This window comes from Ostrinia nubilalis, chromosome 12 (genome assembly GCF_963855985.1).
Source record: "Ostrinia nubilalis chromosome 12, ilOstNubi1.1, whole genome shotgun sequence".
Classification (NCBI taxonomy): Eukaryota; Metazoa; Arthropoda; class Insecta; order Lepidoptera; family Crambidae; genus Ostrinia; species Ostrinia nubilalis.
In genome coordinates, this window is record NC_087099.1 from 15,510,172 (window position 1) to 15,533,974 (window position 23,803).

The following is a 23,803-nucleotide window of genomic DNA, read 5'->3' on the forward strand; positions in this document are numbered from 1 at the left end:
AGTGGACAGTGGCTTATGTAAAGCACGGACGTTTTGTTGGACGTTGTTGGTGGAAAAGAGTTGGTCGGATAAACTTAATTCTAATCGGATAATGTATTATTATATATATTATAATTATACACGCACACACTTCTAAACTATTATTTATAATCCAGACATAAGAAATACATAATAGAAAGAAACTGATCAATTTGTTTAATGTAACAAAACAAAAAACATACAAATTAATGAAATTTAAAAACGCTACGATTTCATCAATTATTTATCTATGTTGTAATAACATTAATCAAAGTGAGTAATTCGAGTTGTAAACAATCATTGTCCAAATAAATAATCGTAAATCAATTTTAAACGTAGGTACAAATACCTATTTACATAATAATATCCTATTACAGTTCAAGTCACAAAATAATTAAATGATAGTAGCAGGTTATAATCTCTGTAAATACAGATTGAACTTTCCTTATGATAACGCCCACATCATAAGCGAGAACTTTATTAAAGCTCCCACGTCAAGTGCCGGAAAAGTTGTATCTACCGTTGCTTCGACAGCACATTTTCATGACAGAGTCCGTTTTTATTTTGGATTTTTTTTTTACTGTGGGAACAAGGTTTTATTAAGAAAAAAATAATGAGAGTATTTGTGATAAGGTGAAACTGTGATCTAAGGTCTAAAATTATATTAGTTAAGTTTAAAATTGATAAATTAAAACTGGTCGAAAATTACATTATTGACAATAATTGTAAAAAAATCTTCAACAAATAACTAAAAACATGAAGGTTCAAATCTTTAAATATGAATAATAAGGAAGAATTATTTTACATTTTGTCTCATAATACGAGTACCCTTTAAGTTAGTTCTGTATACTGTATAGCATAACCAATCTTACGTAAGAGCCTTAAGCGTGTTATTACAGTATAATTTCATATCAAGCGATTTATTAACTTCCTACCATGGCGTACGATACTGATCAGCATTTTCTATCGAACGAAAGTAAAAGGTATTAAGTTCGATGCCGGCCGGAAGCTAGAAAGAGACAGTGGCACAATTTTCCGAGCAGCTGTGCGCAGGAGTCGACAAACGACATTATACATTTTCAGGGTTGGCTAATAAACCTACACTTAAACTAAACTAAATTATAATAACTCTACTTAAAATAATTCAACTAAAAAATTCGTCAAGGATTTTGGACTAAATATTTCTTTCTTTCATTATTTGACTACCTACTTTAGATTGTCGCCTCCTCAGGACAACTTACGATTATTCTATCTGTCAAAGAATGATTACGCTAATGTGAGCCTTTTTTGAGCCTCCTTCAGCGTTTGACATGGGTTAATAAGACAATGTTATCATAACCTCAGAAGCTCACTAACTTGATCTTATAACTGTAACTTATTAAAAACTGTAACCTTTATTAAATAATACGTAGCACCCCTAGTAATTCTAATAGAATGACCATAAATATTATGTACTAGCTTTCCGCCCGCGGCTTCGCCCGCGTGGTATCTTGTCTGTCACAGAAAAACAATATCGCGCGCGTATTTGCTCACCGTTTAGACCTACCCTAGACTACGACAAACATTTTAAAACCAAAATCAGCTCAATCGGCCCAGCCGTTCTCGAGTTTTAATCAGACTAACGAACATCAATTCATTTTTATTTATATATATATATATATACAATATAAGATAGATTTGTAACGCTGCAAACTTGCTACAGGCCACTTAGGTCGATTGAAATGTACTATGTATTTATAAGCTGTTAGCAGCAGCTGATGCATTATAGCTAACATGCCACAGTCTTCCGTATTGGTTTAAATGTTGACCTGACGGTATCATGAATTTATCCTTGAATATCCCTTTATAATAGAGTAGTATGCATAAGTTTTTGATACTTTTTATCTTATCTATAACTTGTAATTACATTAAGTAACAAATCAATAATAATACTTATCTAGGAGCAAAGTAAACATTATGCACCGGCATTATAGACCGCAAAGAACCGACACTCGATTAGAAAATCTTCTATCTTCAAAAGTACCTGACCTAGCTCAGGAAGAAATGACTATACTATGACAATTTGCCGGAAAAGTGTGACACATTAATTTCATTATCTTCCCTTAACACACATTTTTTCCATTCATACACGTGAAAAGTTTGTGAGCTTTTATACTAATACACAAAAAGAAAGGGCTTAGGCATTTGTGTTTTACCAATAAGTTGTTCATTCAGTAAGCTTACTAAACAATAGTTTTTGTTTAATTTCCATTTCTTTAGCGACGTTTAAACCCGATTAGTGGGAAAGTTTGCGACAGAGTAAATGCGTTTTTAATGATCCTCCGAGATGTGAGTGACAATGACTTTTCAATACGAATTCGTTTTGAGTGAGTTACAAGTAAAAGTCAATCGGAGAGCTCTTGACCGCGTTTTTGCGGGTAAAAAGCTGGTAATAGTATTTAAAACGGATCCTAGAGATGGTTTGGCTTTAGAAAGCCAAATGGTAGTAGGTAGGTACAATTATACCTTGTGTGGGGACCATATCAGCACGAAGCATCTTCCAAAGATGCAGTAGCGATAAGTGTAAATAATTTAACCGTTAAGTTTTTGACCATATTGGTTGAACTGTAAAAACGATATGTTCCTTACCTCATCTCTTTATACATAGCCCTGAATAGCTACGCTCATCCAATTAAATACACTTTTAATTTTTTTTCTTCTATCGTGAGGGCTGCAATGTATAAGGTCACGACCTTGCTCTTAGGTCTGGTACATTGACATGCGGCACATTCAGGCTTATTGTGTCTTATAAAACATGGAATCATTTGGTTTATTTTGCAATGTCATGAAACTAAACTGGAAACAGATATACAAAGTGTAGTACATACAAAAGACATGTCATGACTGGGAATTGAACCCAAAAAACTTAGATTGAGTCTTTCATAAAGAAAATATAGCTTGAACCTTTAAACTTACCACTTGAACAACAACAAGCTCTAGAACTAATGAGGGTTTTCGCGTATGAAAGATCCGCTAGATGGCGGGACGTGGATGTGGGGTCTGACTGCTGCGTGATTGGTGGATTTTGACATATCTGTCAATGTCATGTCAAAAATAACCAATCATGCAGCATTTGGACCTCGCGTCTACGTATTGCCATCTGGCGGATTTTTCATACGCGAAAACCCTCATTAATGCGAACTAAAACTTGCGCTCGTCTGCTCATTACCCATAGAGTGCTCGACAAATAAAGTTAGATCAATATTTGTCCGCATGCGCGTGCGACCTGTCACTCGTTACGTCATTCGCGTTACGTCACTGCGTAAATGTAACGTAACGTAACCGTTCCGGGTCCGGGTGATTTACTACCAATTTGTAGTTTACGTTTGATTTATCTCGGCCCACTGTATTGTTAGAGGTAATAAAATACACGTTAGCGAAATTGAACAGTTTTTGTCATGTAGAGACGTGTGTATTATGGGTCTGGCTTACAAATTATATAAAATAAATTACTTTATAACTGATGAAAGATGAATTCTTCAATTGAGATCAGAAAATCAACTCAAGAATAGAGCTGGCAGTGGCTTATTGAATTTTACTTTATGGCGCTTTTTACAGGAGGCAGATGTCCCTCATTCAAATCCTGAAATTTTAATGATGCTGATGATGTTTGAATACTTATTAACAAAGTTGCGCTTATAATCGAATTACGAATTTAATTTAATAAATAAACAACTGATAATAGTCTCAATTAAATGCCCACTTCTCAGCATCATTCATTTAAACATTAATTAAAAATCTCAAAGTGGTGATAGAGCAAACTATACCTATTTGAAACGTATAATATCCAGCACATGAGTCTTCAACTAATAAAGACTTTGACTCATGTTTTACCAACCGGTAACTGCTAGTATGTGTAGTGTATCTACATTAAAATCTACCTATCTATGCAAATACTTAAAACCGAATGCCGACCAAACAATAGTTACCTAACCAACACTCCTGCGCATATCGGGCAGATCTAGAAAGCAGATCAGGATCACCGATGATCCACGATGACCCTAGATAGCTATGATGGATCACCCTTGTTGGTAAATTGATATTGATTTAATCTGATGCATGGGTGAGGCGGAACTCGCATGTCAAGTGATCTGGCCGCGATAACATTTGCATGGGTCAAGATTGCTTGTTTAATTTTGGATTTTGGTAGTTTAGTTTAGAGAAGGCATGGAATTGACGGTTGCCTTGGCTGATTTAAGGTATCGCCTATTGTCGTAGTTCATAAACATTGCAGTTGCGGCTGGTGGTTTTATTTGTCAATAGGTACTTGATAATTTCAAAGTTATTCCTCATCAACGGTACGGTACGGTTGATATCTACCAACCGTTATTAAAATCGTGTCTTTACAGGCATGATTATTATTTAGTATTTTACCCATATTATTTTGTATTTTCTATGTGGAAAATCAATTAGGATTTCAGGTCTAATGTCCTATATTCAGTCAACCTTCAACTGTAGTATATTATACCTAATAAAATAAATAAATAAACTTTCAGAAGTAGGTTTTCTACATCTAATATTACTTGTAAACTCATTTTATTGGACATCAGTCAAAAAAGTCCCTGGATAACGTTGTTCTTATTTATCACATTTTGTAATCGTATCAATAAAATTTCAAGCCATGTCACAAAATATACAATTTCAGTAACATCACTCTCAACCCAAACTGGAAACACATCGTCTACGTCGCTATCATTAGCATAGGTACTATGATGACATGTGCAACAACTTATATCAACACTGATCACATTTCGGAAAACGTAGCGTGGGACGTCCACCCACAAGGTGTACCGACGACCTGATAAAGGTAGCAGGAAGACGCTGAAAGCAGGCCGCTACCAACCGTGCGATGTAGTGGATGTTATTGGGGGAGGCCTATGTTCAGCTGTGGACGTCCTGTGGCATGTGGTGGAAATGATGATGATCACATTAACGTTCACACCAAACGGGATTTGACCCATCGATGCAAGTTTCAAACAATTTTAAATACAAACATAATTGCAACTTTATTTCTTCCAAATTATCGCTGCATCTTCCTCTATTAGTACCTCAAAGTTATATCCAGGTCGCAACCGATGGTATCGCCGACGGAAGCACAAGCCTGCCTAATTGGGCTCGATAAAATGCCGATCTTCGATTAAACAACTGGACTCAATAATAACGTCATTGCTGACAATGATTAGCCGTTTGAACGCTATTGTTTTTTATTGGTTAGATATCGATGGAAAAGATACTCACTCTCTCTTCCCGAGGAACTGTAAAAAAATTACAATATTAGCCTTTCAGGCATAAAACTTTTATATCCACCTACGAATGATTTACAATATCAATACGAGGTTTATATAAACCTATTTCAACTATACTCTAGTATGGTCCACAGATCTTGTAAGCAGAAACATGAAATGTCACAAAAAGTTTTTTATAATATAAATCTGCTTTATCCGTTTATCCGTTGCATTTCAACCGTTATTTACGCAACTTTCATAACTAAATGTATGTTTCCGTGGTATTTTAATTTTCGAAGAGTTCCCAAGGAATACCTACATAATATTTCATTTCCGTAAAAACTTAATTGCGAATAAAGACGTGGGTTTTTTTGCATATTGACTTCTTACAAAAGGTTGCCGACCCCTGTCTAGTGTGATCATAGTAACAATGTAAAACGTGATAATCATCCAAACCGATCAATATAACTTGATAGGCCGTTAAATTGTAACTTCTTGTTCCAATCTCCAGTCATTGGGCTCAAATGGAACAAAACAAAGGCCCATCAAAACGTCTCTGATATAACGCACTATGGAGGGAAGGTGCTTTCGTAATTGCTAGGATGACAGGTGGAAGTGTGATGAATTACTGAGGGGACAATTCTGTTTGAAATTTAATGGGCTATTTATGATAAACAGTGGATTTATCGCTGAAAATCATACACCTAGCTATACCTACATAATATATTGTCGAACATGCATAGATTACTGTCACATAAAGGATTTCCTTGCGTAAATGAGTAAGAAAAGAAAAAGAAAGAGACCCTCTAATCTACTCTTAGTATGAAAGGAATGAAGGATGAACATAACATTTTAGTAATTTAAAGAATGAAATTTTTAAAGCGTGACCAAAGATTTTAAAGTACATTTTGTACACTACAAATCTAACGCAAGTGCAAATAAAGCCAAATAGGTATCAGCAAGAATTTAGAATTACTTACACCATCACTGCAGGAAACTGGCATGGCATGCCTTTTTATGCAATATGTAAGAAGCAGCAACATCATAAACAGTAACTATTCCGGAAAACATTTTTTTAAGCAGGACAAGACAGGTATTCGACCGCAATCGCACCTGGTGTTAAGTGAGATGCAATCTAGGAGTGCACAATGCCCTGTAAGTAATTTGCTACTTCACTGATCCTCTTACTCAACATGACATTATGCATAATATCTTGGACAGAACCCGACAAATCTGACCAGAATCAACGCCGACGAAAGCTAATGCTGCACTATGCAGTCATGCACCTCATCAACATCCCATCACCATAATGGTGCACTTTCACTGCGGATCGATGTGACGCAATATGTCGATCGCGCTCGGGTTGAACTTACGAAATTTGATTACTTATGTATGGTATAGATATGGCTAGGTAGTGGCTTCGGACTATTGCTTGCAAGCGGCATAAAGTAACTTAGTAAGAAAAAAATACAATAGAAATACTCAAATTTTGAGCCACCCCAATTTTTGTATGTATTGTGTGCGCCACAGTTGAAGTGACTCCTGTGCCATGCAGTAAAACGTATAGGCATACTTAGTCATAGGTAAAGACAACTAGGTATGTATATTTTTATTAGCTATTTAAACAAATCAATTTTAGGTCTAGGATTTTTCTACGCTTTGAATAATATGAATTAGTAATGAGATGATCCTGTATTTAGAAAGGTACGTTATAAACATCCCAATTGAAACATGATCCAGCTTGTAAAGTCAGATATTATTTTTACACGAAGAAAACAAGAAATGAGTTCACAAGTTATGTTACAGAATTTAAGTAACTACTAATAAGATGCCTGCATTCAGCAACCTTTACAGGTCATCTGCCTTTTGGACTACCAACCTGCCAATCTGGAAAACAATGGACGTCCTGTGGTTAAAATGATGATGAAGATGAATAGTGATGCGTCATTTCTCAGTCATACAACGTTCTTCTAATCATTAGAAGAACGTTGTTAGAATCTAATGCCTTAAAATATCGACTAGTACTCTACATGTTTCGTTTATTGTGGTTGTCATTCTAACCTCGTGTTGCGCAACTGTTGCAACATACATCAATATTCATGAGTCGACAAAAGGCGCGTGCGCACACAAAGTAACGGAGAAATTGCTCTATTGACTCTATAAAGGTCGCGGTAAAGAATTCAGTCTGAAAGTGTTATGTAAAAGGTGACTTAATTTGTAACTGTTAAGTGAATGTGTTAGTCATCTGTGTCAGAATCAAAACCCTGTAGCCTAAAACTTTAGCGATTGTAGGATTCTTTTGTCGATCTGATTTTAGAATAATATAAATCTAAATTTAATAAATCTAAATTCAATAATAGACGCTAAATGGCAGCATAAGTTGCTGATAAGGTTTTGTGTATAAAACTAGAGAATGTCAACTGAGTTCTTATTTTTTTTTATTCTTTGAATACATTGTATCGCTCTACCGCAATTGTATTTTTTAGTTTTTATCTTTTCCATCACCGAACAAAATCAATAAAGTAAAAAAGTTCCAAGACAGAATGGCAAGACTTCTAAGGCTTGCTTTAACCATTTTCCTAGTAATTTTTCAATAGACACCAAGAGGAAGGACGCTAATATAGCGTTACATTTCACTTGACAAGTGCTTCCAATAATTTAACGTCAAATATAGACACAAGCCCCGCCCACCGCCGCGCGCGCAGTATGTTAACAGTTTTCTAGAATAATTCCTTGCTATTTATTTTCTTTGAAGACAGCTCAGCACTTCAAATTTTTTTTTTTGCAAAATCGCACCTGTTACTGTGACAGAAGATGCTATATTTACCGGCTGTGACGTCATACTTGTTAATAACTTGTCGTGTGAACTCATTGGTATTTCATTACTTAACAAAGTAGCACGTCACGTGACTCCTTTGCGGAAGTTACAATTACCTATCCTGTTATTTAAAACTGTTCTAGGATTATTAAATAAAATATAAATATAAACTGTTACATAAATATTTACGTGTAACCAAAACAAAAGTACCTATATTACGATTTTGGCTGTCAAGATTTCATTTCACAAAAAAGAATTGAAAGTGCTCAAAGCATCGTGAGCGATACTCACTCAATACATAAAAAAATTTAAAAAAAATTTTAGTTAACATTTTATTATACTTAGGCACGAACTTAGATTCAGTAATTAATGATAATTATAATAATATACACGTGTGAACTTAAAACAAATATTTACTAATATCATAAATGCGAAAGTAACTCTGTCTGTCGGTCTGTGTGTCGCTTTCACGCTTAAACTGAAGCGATTTTGATGAAAAGCATAGAGATAGTTTGAGTCCCGGGAAAGGACATAGGATAGTTTTATCCCGGTTTTTGAAACAGGGACGCGCGCGATAGTATTTTTCTGTGACAGACAAAATTTCTAGCGGACGAAGCCGCGGGCGGAAAGCTAGTTAATGATAGTAATAATAACTAGTTAACGCTACTGTAAAACACGTTTCGTTTCGATGAATGATTTTTTATTCGTAATCATTCACACATAGCAGACCTCACTTTACAAAGTCAACGTTTCAGTTCCTGAAGCCCCGATGTCCGGCACGATGCGGATGTCAGACATCGCGGATGTCAGACACCGCGGATGTCAGACCTCGCAAAAAGCCGTCACGCGCGCTTGGGGCTCGAGCTGACGTTAATTGACGTGTATGGATGGATCACTGCTGCTTTTTGCATGCATTATCATTATAGAGTGTAGTACAGTTGGAGTTGTAGACTTGCGGAATAATAAACTGCTGATATTGTTAGGCTGAGTTGCATCACTTTAACCGTAACTATAACGATAACCGGTCTTTTTAAAATAGAGTTTGACAGATTTGGGATGTTTGTTAAAATTAAAGGAAGATGGCTCAGCCTTATTTTAATCACTATCGGCAGTCAAACTAATCGACAAGGTGCAAATAAAACGTAGATAAAATGTAAATAAAACTACATTAAAAAGAAAAAGACATTACATTACTTATTTTTTGTAACTAGTGAACTTAAACGATTCTGCACTGTCTTATTTCCAGGTCCAATATCTATCAATATCTAATAATAAGATATTAATCAAAAAACAAGAAAAATAACTCTGTCAATATGTATGTAAGTTAGCACTTTTACATTTACCTATGTATAAAATAATGTAAGACATAATCTAACTGTTCTACTGCAGTGAATATTGGTCACTGTACTGAGCACAATTTAACTTACTTTGTTTTTATTTAGTTAGTGTAACTTTAATAAAAACGACAACCGTTTTGTCGTTACATTAGTAAAACAAATAAGCAACTGTCATTGAGTCCGAGTGTACATAGCGTGTAGAGGCTCTCATTAGCGGCAATAAATACTGTAATACACATTATTACCCGCAAAAAGGCCACTAACACGCATTTATATGTTTATTTGAAACAACATAATACATGACTGCTCGATTATATTATTATGTACTTACATCAACATGTTATAATGTATTTAACTTCAAATAAAATAATGATTATGTCTTTATTTATAAGTATGGATTACTTAATAATTTGACGTTTTTATTACATTTCGTGAACGATTTAAGTTTAACGATTAGTGACAGGATTAATGTTTTTGTTCGTTGTTTATCAACTAAAAGTCCACTGTTGAACAAAGTTCTCCTCCAACCAGTCTTGCGCTGCCTTCAAACTGTTTGTTATCCCAAATAAAATAAAATAAATAAATAAATAAAATAATAATCGTCATCGTTTCAGCCACCAGGACTTCAACTGCTGAATATCCTCTTCCCTCAATGATTTCTAAATTGACCAGTTGGTAGCGCCTGCAATCTTGATCTAACGCATTCCGGCAACCTTTTTTGTAAACATTTGGTCATTATTGTGAACGTGCCTTTTGTAAAACAAACAGTAACTTCTCCATTATTTCTGTTTCAGAATGTGGCGTATCTCTCCGGCGGCACACGAGACAGCCGCGAGAGAGGTCAGCCGGCCAGCTGCGCATCATCAGGGGCCGCGAGTCCAAGCGAGGGGCCTGGCCTTGGCAGGTGGGTCCATAAAAAAACTGTAAAATCAAGAAAACAACAGCAACTAAAACATAGAAAAAGAAGCCGCCCTGTTCGATTCACCGGCTATCTTAAGCAGACAGCTGGCAGTGGCTTTGGATAAAAGCAGGAGATTATTATTTACGGAAAGGCTTGCATCCAGCAGTAGACTGCTATAGACTAAGGTGACGATGATGATTGAAATAATTATAAATATAGTATGCCACGAAAACTGTTACTATTCACTTAATACTCACCCCCTTACTATTAAAACTTACAAGCGTGTTGCAACCTACTTTAAAGTGTCGTTTAATATGGAGATATCATTTTAAACTGCTGTTGTGTTGCGTTTCCAGGTGTCTCTGCAACTTCTGCATCCAAACTACGGGCTGATCGGGCACTGGTGTGGAGGCGTGCTGGTGCACCCGCTCTGGCTGCTCACCACCGCACACTGCATCCATAAGTATTGCACCCTCTGTACAGAACTTAGCATAGCATGTTGAATAGAACAATCACTAACGAAGAGTTCTTGAGCTGAGACTGCAAGCGTTGTGTAGCAAGCTATCCAGCTGTGTTAGAGTGAGGACTCATGAAATTTTGGTGGAAAAAACTGGATGCAAAAAGCCGAATTCGAAAAACCTCCCTAATATTGCGAGTATTTGGGAGAAGTTTACCCAGACCAGCAGTGTGCTGATGGTGATGATAAAATGAGAATATTATGTCAAGGTCCAAAGTTGTCCGATAAACTTAAAAAAACTGTCTGTATTTGTTTGTTAATCATGAACTTTCTTTACAGCGTGAAATCACATTATTTAGAAAATATTTTTACTGTCTAGTCAAAAAAAAAAATTATTCAATTTTGAACAGTATTTTGGCACTTATAAAGTCACACTCATCTTTATTTAAATCACTCAAATTTTAATTTCAGTGAGCTCTTCAACCTGCCAGTGCCAGCCCTGTGGACAGCAGTGCTGGGCGAGTGGGACCGCGCAGAACAGAAGGGGGCCTACGTGCCCATTGAGAGGATCGTGCTCCATCACCGCTTCCACAACTACCAGCATGACATCGGTAAGCATTGGATTAGAGTCTCTAAGAAAAGAGGAACAAAATAAACATGATTATAGGCAATCTTCATTGAAGAAAATATTCAAAAGTTGCAGTAACTTACAATCATTGAAATTAGAATCTCTAATTAGATCATGAACAAGGTTATGGAATTACTAAATATTTGTAATATTAATCAACATACAATGTAGTTATTTGAATATTTGCTCCTTTGAATACCTGTAATTCTCAACAGTCTGTAAATACATTACACAGACAGTAATCAAGCATTCTCTTATCTATTTCAGCACTCATGAAGATGACAAAAGCCGCTGACGTCAGCGCCGGCAGCAAGATCCGCACCATCTGCCTCCCGCCCTTCGAGCCTCCCATCTCCAACTACAACGAGAAAGGCTCCGCTTTCTTCATGAGACCCGAGTCCAGCCCTGAACCTGCAAAGAAGAAGACCCACAAACCACCCAAACCCAACCCAGATACTGCTGTAAAGTATTTGGAGAAACTGGGGAATTTAACCAAGAGTTTATTCTCCGGTTTCACCAAAAAACACAAGAACTTGCGGTACAACGTCCGTGTCGCCAACGACAGCAAGAAAGAAACCGACAAAAACGAAGAACTATACAGAAGTGACAATGAAAATAGTGATATTGTGTACGACAGTGCCACTTTAGACAGTGTAGTGAGACTTATTAAGAATCAGTTAGCCAAAGACGTTCCAAAAGTGAATGTGAATGATAGAAGTGATAAAAAGTTAATGTTCGGTGAAGAAATAGACCCGTTTATTGATGATAATAATGGTTTAGACTTTAAAGATGAGTGTTATGCTACAGGTTGGGGTAGGGAACAGACGAATGGGACTTTAACAGATGTGTTGTTAGAAGCAGAAGTGCCAGTTCTTCCGCTAAGAATTTGCAGGGATAGATATTCCTTAACTTTACCCTTGAATGAGGGGCATCTGTGCGCTGGAAGCACAGATGGCAGCACTGGAGCCTGTGTGGTAAGTATTGAAAAGTAACTAACAATAAAAATTTGCATAGGTTTCAAATAAAAGAAACTAATGGAATTTTTTGACAGTCTCAAAGATGAAAGTTGGTCATAATAATTTGTAATTAATCCAAATACAATTAAAATAAGTCGATACCGATTTTGATTGCTGAAGTTTCTAATCTTGAAATGATCTCATTACAAATGTCAATCATTATGGTTTATCAATTCGTATAAAATTAATAAGTATAATAATGTTATGATTAAAAATAAATCGATATTTCATTATATTCAAGTACCCAGTTTGTTATTATTGTTGTGCTTATGAAGTATAAACTCAAAATTTTGTTAGTTCATCTAGTTAAATAATGAGCTAGTCTAGATAATAATATAGTACGATTAATTAAACGTTCGGTGTGCATGTCATAACGTAAAAACTGGAATTTGATTAAAAGGATCATGCATGCTTAGATGTAACGTATTTTATTATGTTAGATTAGCTAGTAATGCTTATTATAAAAAAGTTACTGCAATTTCTGATTTATTTAACAACATTAATTTATTTTAAAAGCCTTTTAGTTCATCATTAATTTGACAATTAATGTGTGTCTAATGACTTCATTGTATGTTAAGTATGTAACGTAGATATGTATTATTCAATTTTTTTATGCATATAACTGATACAGATAACTGTAGGTTATTATGAATTCAACTACTATTTTTGTAAATACATAAATATTAGGACTACTCCTACATACTGGTACCACGTACCTAGCGGCAACGGACATTGACTTGCAAAAGCAGTATAAAACTTTTAGGGCTGATTTTACCGTCGGATAACTTTTAACTGAAGATTAAGTTTGGCACATTACAGTTTCAGTATGGCAAATAATTATGTCAAAGAGACAAGGTTATTCTTCAGTTGAAAGTTATCAGACTATGGTAAAATTCAGCCCTTAGTAGAACGGTAGAACTTCGAGGAATAAGTCCACTTTAATCCACCAACCGGTTAAGGAAACCTAATGGAAAGAGAACCTCTTTAATTTATTTTCAGGGTGATAGCGGGGGTCCTCTCCAGTGCAGATCAAGAGGGCGCTGGGAATTGCGAGGACTGACCTCCTTCGGGTCTGGATGTGCCAGGCGGGGAGTGCCAGACGTATACACCAATGTAGCTCATTATGTGTCCTGGATCTATACCCATGTGTACGCTACATAAAAATAAGCCTACCTGGATGATATCACAATCGGGACAAACGCTTATCAAGAGCATATTCAAGAGATTTTTTTTGTAGAGCATAGAGTTTGTCAAGGACACTTTCAAGATGACAATTGGTATGTTGTTGATTCATGAATGAATTAATCAGGATAATTTTGTTATCAATGTGACAGTATAAAGATCGGCCATAGCAAGATTTAAGGTTTTAGTAAATGCTTTATCGTTTACGTAGGCCCTGGAAAATTATTGATTGGCGGAGAAGATTATTTCACCTTTAGATACCATTGAAAGAAGTATTTATTGTCACCTTATAGGTGACAAAACACCAGCTAAAAAATAGTTTAACATAGTTACCAATACTTACCTGTTTAAATACCTGAAATAAAATAATTAAATGTAGGTATTTTTTAGAAATAATATTTCCATTGTTGATGTTCAAAAACTTGCCATTTAAAAAAATATTGGATAACTTCAGAGATGTGAAAACGAAAAATAATTTGAATATTTGCCATTGGAGTACAATTTCTTTTTTAGTATTAGGTAATATTATAGTTAAATCTTTATTTACCTTGGTTAACTATTTATATTAACCATGCCTTTACCATATTTGTAAATATAATTTCTAGTCTGTTATTTAGTTTTAATTATCATGATATAGTAACTTATTATAAAACTTATACATAATTTCAATTCGGCAGTATTTAGTTGCAAATAAGATTTTCTGTTTATATTCAAAAACTTTCTTATAACCACTCAAAGATCTGTGATTGAATTAATTACATATAAATTAACTTTTGTTGAGTATTTTAGAGATATGTTTAGTTTTACCTTGTAAATTACAAATATTTTAAGTTATACTTTTAAGGTAGTGATTCTGCAAATCTCAAAATTACATGTAAATGTTTAAAGAATCAGATCCTATCTTAAATTAAAGATGAATAAAACCAGTTTATATAAAAATATTTTTTATTTCCATGTCAATATCCTAACTAAAACAGACACCATGTGTTTTTTATTTACAAATTATTTACAGCACTAACAATTAATATTAATCTAAAAGTCTAATATCACATTGCCTTAAAAATATTAGTTACTCACTAAATATTAGGGGAAGAAGTAATGTGCATATTATGTTGTAATGAATTTACAAAATTATTAATGACTTCTTGGCGGGAATCTGAAGCGTCATGTTAGCGGTTTTGTTTTATTTCCTCAAATTCGTGTTTGGGCGACTATTAATGTGTAATAATGGTGGATTATTAACCATTAAGTGTTCGTGAACGTGGATGAGTGTGGGCGAGTGAAGCAAAACAGTGCATCGTGATTCTTCTGGTTCTCTCAAGTTGTCCATAGGAGGTCTCAGTAAAGCACCACAACTTTACTGAGACTCAAAGGGTGGGAAGGGGTATCATCTATCATCCTTCATTATATCATTACTTGATCTCATTTTGTAACTTGTATCACCTATAAACTTGAAAATGGCACAAATCAAGTCGACCTCGACGTGTATTGCCAACATCATCAAAAAAGAAGAAGAAAATTATTAATTTCCTATAAATTTTTGTTGTAAAAACGCAACAATTACAATGACAAAGTGTGACAAACGTTAATCTTTTATATTTTTTTAAATGCTCTAAGCAACATTAATTTTATATTATTAAATTCACTTACGAGTACGTCCATTTGCCATTTGCACACAAAATTGTGACTCGTACGAGTGTTAAAAATATCTTCACATACAAGTAAACAAATATTATGCAACAGAATAAATACATTTCGATTTCGATGAACTTGGACTGATATTGTGTCATTTAGGTGCCAGGTCACATAGCCTCGGACTGAGGCCACTGCTTGAATTTGTTACGGTTTTCTTGGAATCACCTACCAATCAATATAAAGAACGGAAGAATTCACTTGCATTTGTTTACAGTATTGTAAACTATGTGGCCATTTAATTTTGATTTACAAAGTACTTAAATAAAAATTACCTTCCCCTAACTAACTTCATACAACTGAAGAGTCTACGGATGATTTCTATAAAACAAAGTAATAAATACAAAAATATAAAAAGTATATGTAATGGAATAGTTATGTATGACCTACAATAATATTGCCACCAACATTACACAATTATTATGTTTGTCTACCTTGATCTAGTACCTTTTTACATTACATTATAATAATCTAAAATAATAACTTATCATGGCAATAGTCAATAAAATATAAGTCTCACGATATTATATCTTTACTAATAAGTACATATTTTTAGAATATTATCAAGAAGTCTTAGTTTTAACGCATAAAATTATTTTTATAACACCATTTAACCCCTCTTTTATTAAATTCCCCAATTACTACTTATTTTCATAAATAAATAATGGTAACTTAAATTTTCATGAATTTCGTAATAATTTTAAATCATGGTGATCGAAATATTATCAAATAAATGCAAAACTGATTGATGTTGTACAAAGTCAACGCCCTTGGGTCTGCGGGTGTTTATGGGCGACGGTAATCATTTACCATCAGGTGATCCGTCTGCTCGTTTGCCTCCTATCACATAAAAAAAAAAAAAAAAAAAAAAAAAAAAAAAAAAAAAAAAGTCACTAACGAAATGTATTTTTAATATCTAATATCTTCCCAAAATTGTCTTTATTCTGAACCCTCCACACCAATGTATTAATATTAAAGCATTTTTAACCAAAACAGCGCGTACCTAATTGGCAAGATGAAACCACCTTTTAAAAAGAATTTTAAAACCCCGATTAAAAATATTTGAGCACTGCAATTTTTTGATTCAAAGTTTTATAACCGTCACATAAACACGTTATTTGCTGTCACATCACGTATCAATAATGAGGTTCGGTAATTCCTCTTCTTCCCTGATTGATAATAAAGACACTGCTTCTTTTGCCAAAACATCGTCTTCAAACGTTGCGTTCTCAGCAACATTGGAAACCGCAACATTCCCAACACTTTTCTTCTTGTCTCCATCTTCAATGAAGGTGTACTGTGGCCTACAAGTTCTATAGAAGCCGTGGATGCCAAGGTAGGCCCCGACTAGGAACAGAAGAACTTCGATTGTGATGATCAGGGGTGGGGCGATGACGAGACGCAGTTGTAAGAGCGTTAAAACTGGTGGGGGAGGTTCCTTACAGTACTGTAAAGAGAAGAAAGATAGTATTTATTTGATGCGAGTATTAAAAGCATTACAAATAAATAACAACATAAACACTAAAAAAACAGAGTACACGCACCAAAATGGCATCTGCTCAGTATAAGCCGTGACAGGAGAGAGCACGTCACGACCACTGGTATTATGTTTAACATCAAATTCCTCTTAACAATCTACAATGGCGTCGGATGTTGGGTTGAATCCGAGGAACGCGGGTTCGATCCCCAATACACTGGTCGACTATTACGGTGAACCCGTAGCACAAGCATATTTATCTTTCCACGAGGGGTTAACGGAAGTTAAAAAAACACTTACCAAAGAAAGCCAAAGCATAGGAACCACTTTGTTCTTGAATGGCCTGGTAATTGGGTTCCCAGAGGATGTCCTGACCGCCAAATTCACTTGCATCTTTGATGATAATGCCAGAGGCACTCCCAGAGTCTGCAAGAAGTACAATAAGAGCGGTCAATAATTATATTTGTTGGTGCCGAGCTGAACAAAATACCTAATAACATTATTAGGTATCTTACTTAATTAAGTATTAAGTAAGATAAGTACAGCTAATCAAATAGCTAGATCTTGGAAACTTGTACTTACCGGTTCCATGTCCAAGACAGAGCTATGTATTTCAGGATCAGGTTTCATGCCCTCGTAGTAACTCTTTTGCTGAGGGTCTGTGTCCAGGAAGTGGGGCTTCGATAGTGCAATAGGGAATCCTGGAATATAACATGAAGGTTAAGAAACTGGTTTGTCCTCTTGTATTAAAAATTTACTTTAGAATCAATTTATCTATAATTAAAAAAGTCTAAAAATCCTATCATGCTCTAGGTTGGTTGGAGAGTTGGAACTCTTCCAATCTAGTTCTAGTCTAGATAGTTGTTAATGATTTTATAAGTAGGTACTGTAGAAAAAGTTAGTTACTAATTTTTTTCTGGCCTTAAGAGTCGTCTCTCGATCTAAATATTTTAAAAATAACTTTTAAAAAATCTAACTGCGTAAGGTGGGAATCGAAATCAATTTTGATTTTAAAGCGGTTGATTTAAATCATTAGCACTTACCATAGTAACAATTCGACACGTCGACGAAGCCATCGGGGAGACAGTTCTCCTTGCACTTGCAAGCGTAGGGGGAAGAGGTGTTGAAAGCTGACTGCTCCATCCTGAACCTGAAAAAGAAATCGTAAGTCAAGCTATTAACATACTCAGGTACTTTTATATAAATAAACCCAATAGCTTCCTAGTTCCTCTCAAGCGTCACCTTCAAGACTTCAGTAGGTGTAGATATAGCTCCTCCCTCAAGCGCTCGCTCCGCAGCCTCATCAAACGTCACAACACATCTTTTGGAGACACGCCAATCGATCAACTGCCTCAGATAGTAGGACTCAAATATAGAACTTTTCGCTTACTGGCCCGACCTTAACTTAGAATCTGAGTTCTTCTGATTAATTTCGTTGCGAGTCCAATGACAGAACTATCCCCCAGTACAAACTTGACCTTCATTGGTTGGGTTTTATTGGTAGTCAAGCAGTAGTTCCTGACTACACAGGAGTTGCAACGGTGGGAACGAGAAGTGGAAATAGTCCCGATTATCTTTTATTAATCTCACTTAACCAGGTGCGATTGTGGTCAAATACGAGCCTGCCTTGCATAAAAAAAAACTGATCTAAAACTTAGCCGAAATATAACCGCAACTCACCTGTAGTAATTAAATCCATATTTGTCATTGACTTCCTTGTAGAACGCGAACGGGTAGATCCTGCAGGCTTGCCTCCTGAAGATGTTGATGACGCGGTCCTTCGGGTAGTTGGGGGACAGCATCAGGCCCTCATAGGTCCCTTGCACGCGGTTACAAGGGATGCTGGAAAGAGAGAGGTCATTGTTAAGGTTACGAAGTTAAAAAATAAGAGACCCTTATTGTCACAAGAATCTCCCAGCCTCTTAGCAGAATGTGTGCATTTTAAGACAAATTGATGACATCAAGAAATATCATAGAGTTTTCAGCTCTATCAACACGATCCTTTTCTCATATTTTAGAAAAACTTTAAAATATAATCTGATTTAAAGCTTTACATTTGAACATGATAGTTACCTCGTGTTCAAATCCGTGAATCCTTGTTCCACGATGCCAGGTGATTCGTTCCAGTTGATGATGGAGAATTTATTGCTGACGTCACCAATCTCAACTTCAGCTACCTCGTCCTTGTTTGCGTAGAACTGTAAATAAACATAGGCATTTATGTTATCAGTTTTCAGATCCTTAAGTTCTTAATCATAAAAAACCTACTTAAATCAAGGACTTACATAAAACATTTTTAACAGATTTTATCGCCTTGGTTCGGTATGTCTCTCTCTTTCTGCAGCCATATCTTCATTATTCATCATTAGACAAACCACAAAAAGTAAAAAGCGTACAAAAATCGTAACTAAATATACTGGCAGCAAAGAAAAAACAAAACATTAAAATTGACATCTTGCGGAAAAAATACGATTCGCCCGTTAAAAAAAATGCGCGATGCTTTTGGTTTTTTTATGTGAGACAAATAATTAAACTATTCATAGAAGCCGTTCTTCTCGATAAAACTTTCTTAATTTTTTTATGCCTAACTTTACCTACTTATCATTATCATTACATTTCAGCCATAGGACGTCCACTGCTGAACATAGGCCTCCCCCAATGATTTTTATGTTGACCGGTTGGTAGCGGCCTGCGTCTAGCGCCTTCCTGCTACCTTTATGATGTCTTCGGTCCACGTTGTGAATGAAAGTCCCACGCGGCCTCCACCCCAGAACCTAACTTTTTTGGTTACAACTAATATAGACCTACTAAAAATTGTTAAGAGTGAAAAGTGTCATACCCTGTCCAAAATGCCGATCTTCTGGAAGTCGATCCAGCCGGGCAGCAGGCTGTTGGCAACCGTCACGATGGGGTCCTCGTACCCCCACAGAAGTTCCTCCACCGTCAGGTTCCTGAAGAGCTTGGAGCCGAGCGCGTTGATGGAGTAGTACGCCCCTGCATTGGCCAGGTACCCCAGCTTGTCGGCTAGGAGGGTGCTGATTGCCTGAAGACAGTGAAAAAAGTATACATAGTTAACAGAAAGGAATACCCTCATCATTATTTAGGCAGCAATGGCCCAACGGTGTTAGTGTCGGACTGCCGATTCGAGGATCGGTAGTTTGAACCCCATTGCGCTGGAATAATTGTGGTGAATCCAGTCCTAGCATAATTGTAAATTTAGCTTAGCTGGAAAAGTTCATAAAAATTAAAAAAAAAACATCATCAGTTGAAACTATAATGCGAGAGAACAACCCTCTCTAATTTACCAGAGGCAAGAGGAATGTCTTGTTAATAACTAATTTAAGTAACTTCAAGTTATTCTATCAATGCTAGTCAAAACTTTTTTATTTACATGACTGTGCTCAACATTAACTTTGTCCCTAGAAGAATTCAAACCTTCTAAGACTTCAGAAGTCTAGTAAATAAGTACAAGCTAGGAAGTTCAAAAATCTAGATCGCATTATGTACTCCTAATTTTTTAATGTCGAAGGGAAAGGTTTTGTGTTCGTATTTATAATTCGCGAAATTGAACTTTGCGACCATTTACTATCTTAATATAGGAATTATCTCTATCAAGATAAGTTATGTCCTCCAATACGGTCAATAACTCCCAAGTTCTAGAGTTTCTAGACCCTTCTCCAGGCTAGAATGCAGCTGGCCTTGCCGGCTTCAGCCTAAATTACCATCATTATTCTATGCATAAACAGTGGTGTGTTTATTTCGGATAGTTTGTAATGGTTTGTAATACGCAGACGTTGAAGGCTGGTTTGTAGCGAATCTAGGTCTCAGGGATGTCGTCTAAACTATGTATCGATTTAATATCGATCGCTGTAATCATAATTTTTTTTTTACTGTCATATCTTAAAAAAGTTAAAATGGCCGCTAAGTTTGCTCAATTTTAATTTTCCACGCATTTTTCTTATTTTTTTTTAATTCTTACTTAAGAATCTTCTGTCAACAACAAACATAACAAAAAAAGGAATTAGAGAAATCGCTCCAACGTTCACGAGTGATGCCTTGACCAAGGAATAACCTAAGGATTTATTTTTTTAGTTAACGAGCTTTTTAGGGTTCCGTACCTCAAAAGGAAAAAACGGAACCCTTATAGGATCACTTTGTTGTCCGTCCGTCCGTCTGTCAAGACCCTTTTTCTCAGGAACGCGTGGAGGTATGAAGCTGAAATTTATATCAATTACTCAGGTCTACTGTCCCTTGAAGCTGTGAAAAAATCAAACTTCTAAGCCAACGCAATCAAAAGATACAGCCGTTTATGCCGCAAATTTTCGACACTTGCAAGGGAATCAAAACCTACAGGGTGCTTCCCGTGAACTCAGAATCTTGAAATTTGGTACGAAGCAACGTCTTATAGCATAGATAAAGGAAAAATTACGAAAACCATAAATTTTTAGTTACATCACATAATATATTTTTTTTTAATAATTTTAAACTTACTACCCATTTCCTCATAAACGCGTAGAGGTATTAAATTGAAATTCATACCAAATACTCAGGTCTATAATACCTTTAAGCTGTAACAAAATCAAACTTCTATGTCAACGCAATCAAAAGAAACAGCAATTTAAGCTGCATATTTTGAAACTCGCAAGTACTCGCAAGGGAATCAAAACCTAAAGGGTACTTCCAGTCGACCTAGAATCTTGAAATTTGGCATGAAGCAACGTTTTATAGCACACATAAAGGGAAAATTCCGAAAACTAAATTTTTAGTTACATTACAAAATATATATTTTTTAATAAATATAAACTTATTACTTTTTTCCTCATGAACGCGTAGAGCTATCAAGTTGAAATTCATATCAAATACTTAGATCTAATTGCCTTTAACCCGTGAAAACCAAACAAAACCAAACCTTGAACCAGATTTCTAAATAGTGACTAAAAAACTTAGTAAATAAATAACTTTAATAAAAGAACTTTCGCAAGTCTGATGCAAGGCTAGTATAAGTGTTTCAGTTATATTATAGATAAATGATATATGTTAATATAAAATAAAGGATTACTTAAACGATAAAGAGATCTTTGTCTTAAATTTATGCTCCTCCTCCATCTTTCCCCATTGTAATGTTATGAATTTCATTTTGCAATAAAAATACCATAGTTATGACTCGATTGTCGTAATGAACGAACTTTGTAAACCTTGCAGGTTTGTACGGAACCCTCGGTGCGCGAGTCCGACTCGCACTTGGCCGGTTTTTTTTTAGTTTGTCATTTAGTATTATTTTGCGATGGTTATAAATGGCCAGTTCCAATTTCGAGAGAATTCTTTTTCTGTGGATCTCGATTGTAAAATTTTCTCAATTCCAAATTCAAATCTGGAAATGTCTGCAGTCACTGAATAATTGGCTGTACGTCTTTATGCCTCTGCCTTATTTCATAAGAAATAAAAAAAACAACAGTGACGTTCGTTATTCGAATTTTGATGTTCCGAATCCAAATCACTAACTATAATGCTTTTCCTTGGTGTAAAGTGAAATGCATTAGCTATTTTAATTTTGAAAACATCTGTAATGTGCGTTGTGCATTTAACATTTTTGGTGAAATTAAATAAGTTCTATATTAATTAACAATAATGTAGTGAGGGTAGTACACTTTTTTTAACATATTTTTTTGGGGTAGATGATTTCACATTCAAGTTCAGTGAGTGAGCTAGTCGGTTCGTGCTCTGTTGTCGGCTATTAACATTATTATTTTGTAGTTTTGTGGTGTAACTAAACCAATAAAATGTGATGTGATACAAGTTTCGAGTGGGTACTTTATTTTATTCACAAGTGGAGTGAGAAAATTTTAAGTTTTTCACGCGTGACGTCCGGATAAATCGAGTGAAGAAAAGAAAAGAAGCTGCAAGGTAAGTAGATAATTATAACTTCACACAATAATATTATTCATTTCTCTGTTCTTGTTCTAAAATAGATGCAAATTAGTAAAGCGAATGGTCGTTACTCATTATATTACTAGCATACAAATTAACGAGGATACGACAAGGATTATTCATTATACTGCTCAGTAGTTTAAAAGCTTTTATAGTAGGTGAACAGAAAAATTAAATCCATTAGGTAGTTACTATTTCCAGGATTATAGAACTTATTTAAATAATACAAATATTGTTCATGTTAAAATCTAAACTAGGCAGCCCTTGCCAGTGCAATGACCGTATATTTTATGATAATTAGTTGTGCATCAAGATAAATATTGTTATACCGGCTAATACATAATTATGTATAAACCTACTTATTAATCTTTGTCATGAACTGCAGTCTTACTATGTTTATTGCAATATAAAGATTTAACTTGCTTATAGGTACCTTTACTTACGGCAAATATTCACATTTAAATAAACTTAGTTTCCGGGGCTTTCGATGTTATTTGCGAGGTATTTTGAGCGCGTCTTTAAAAGAAAGAGTCGGTTTCAAAGTATTTCAAATAAACAAAATATCGTAAACTAGTCTTCCTGATTTTTAAGGCATTGTCGAGCTTACTTTTTTGAGGTCAATAGTTACAGACTTTTAATTACCTTACAAACAATAGAATTAGAAGTTTCTGCGAGTTTAATGTTCTTTAGTAAGTTAATAAGCAGTTTTTCGGGAAAAGCTTTGTAATTTAACGTGTGGTCGCTTCTTTTATCGCATAAAGCGAGAACTGGAAAATAGAGCAGAGATTGTGATGTCTTTTTGGATGGGTTAGGATAGTCAGACAAAAGAAGATCAGACATTTTAGAAAAGTTAAGAATTCTATCAAGGAAATTATAGTGCCAGCTGGATAACATGTGGCAAATGCATCATTCACGTTACCACTTGCGATACGGTGTCGGTTTCTGAAGAGGCTCACGTTAACCGATCAAACAGTCGCGGTCAATATGTCTCTGACACCACTTGGAATCTAACAGGTTGGAGGATTTTCCTCTTTTGTGATTTACACCCGTATTCACAAACATTACTATGAGGTCTCACAGTGTGC

At 35.3% G+C, this 23,803-nt stretch overlaps 2 protein-coding genes across 2 annotated transcripts in view; one reads left to right on the forward strand and one right to left on the reverse strand.

The window, feature by feature from the left end:
- The window catches only part of LOC135077051 (uncharacterized), a 28,836-nt gene extending 14,276 nt beyond the window's left edge, over window positions 1–14,560 (forward strand). The window contains exons 2-6 of the mRNA XM_063971648.1: window positions 10,232–10,341; window positions 10,695–10,801; window positions 11,267–11,406; window positions 11,691–12,397; window positions 13,439–14,560. Of these exons, the coding sequence (XP_063827718.1) occupies window positions 10,232–10,341; window positions 10,695–10,801; window positions 11,267–11,406; window positions 11,691–12,397; window positions 13,439–13,600 (1,226 nt within the window). The 3' untranslated portion in view covers window positions 13,601–14,560. The remainder of the gene's footprint in view (window positions 1–10,231; window positions 10,342–10,694; window positions 10,802–11,266; window positions 11,407–11,690; window positions 12,398–13,438) is intronic.
- Window positions 14,561–14,577: 17 nt separating this feature from the next.
- LOC135077046 (scavenger receptor class B member 1-like) overlaps window positions 14,578–23,803 on the reverse strand; it is a 35,169-nt gene continuing 25,943 nt past the window's right edge. Inside the window, exons 6-12 of the mRNA XM_063971640.1 lie at window positions 19,630–19,833; window positions 18,864–18,988; window positions 18,471–18,632; window positions 17,834–17,940; window positions 17,373–17,491; window positions 17,091–17,216; window positions 14,578–16,760 (exon numbers count right to left, since the gene is read on the reverse strand). Of these exons, the coding sequence (XP_063827710.1) occupies window positions 16,443–16,760; window positions 17,091–17,216; window positions 17,373–17,491; window positions 17,834–17,940; window positions 18,471–18,632; window positions 18,864–18,988; window positions 19,630–19,833 (1,161 nt within the window). The 3' untranslated portion in view covers window positions 14,578–16,442. The remainder of the gene's footprint in view (window positions 16,761–17,090; window positions 17,217–17,372; window positions 17,492–17,833; window positions 17,941–18,470; window positions 18,633–18,863; window positions 18,989–19,629; window positions 19,834–23,803) is intronic.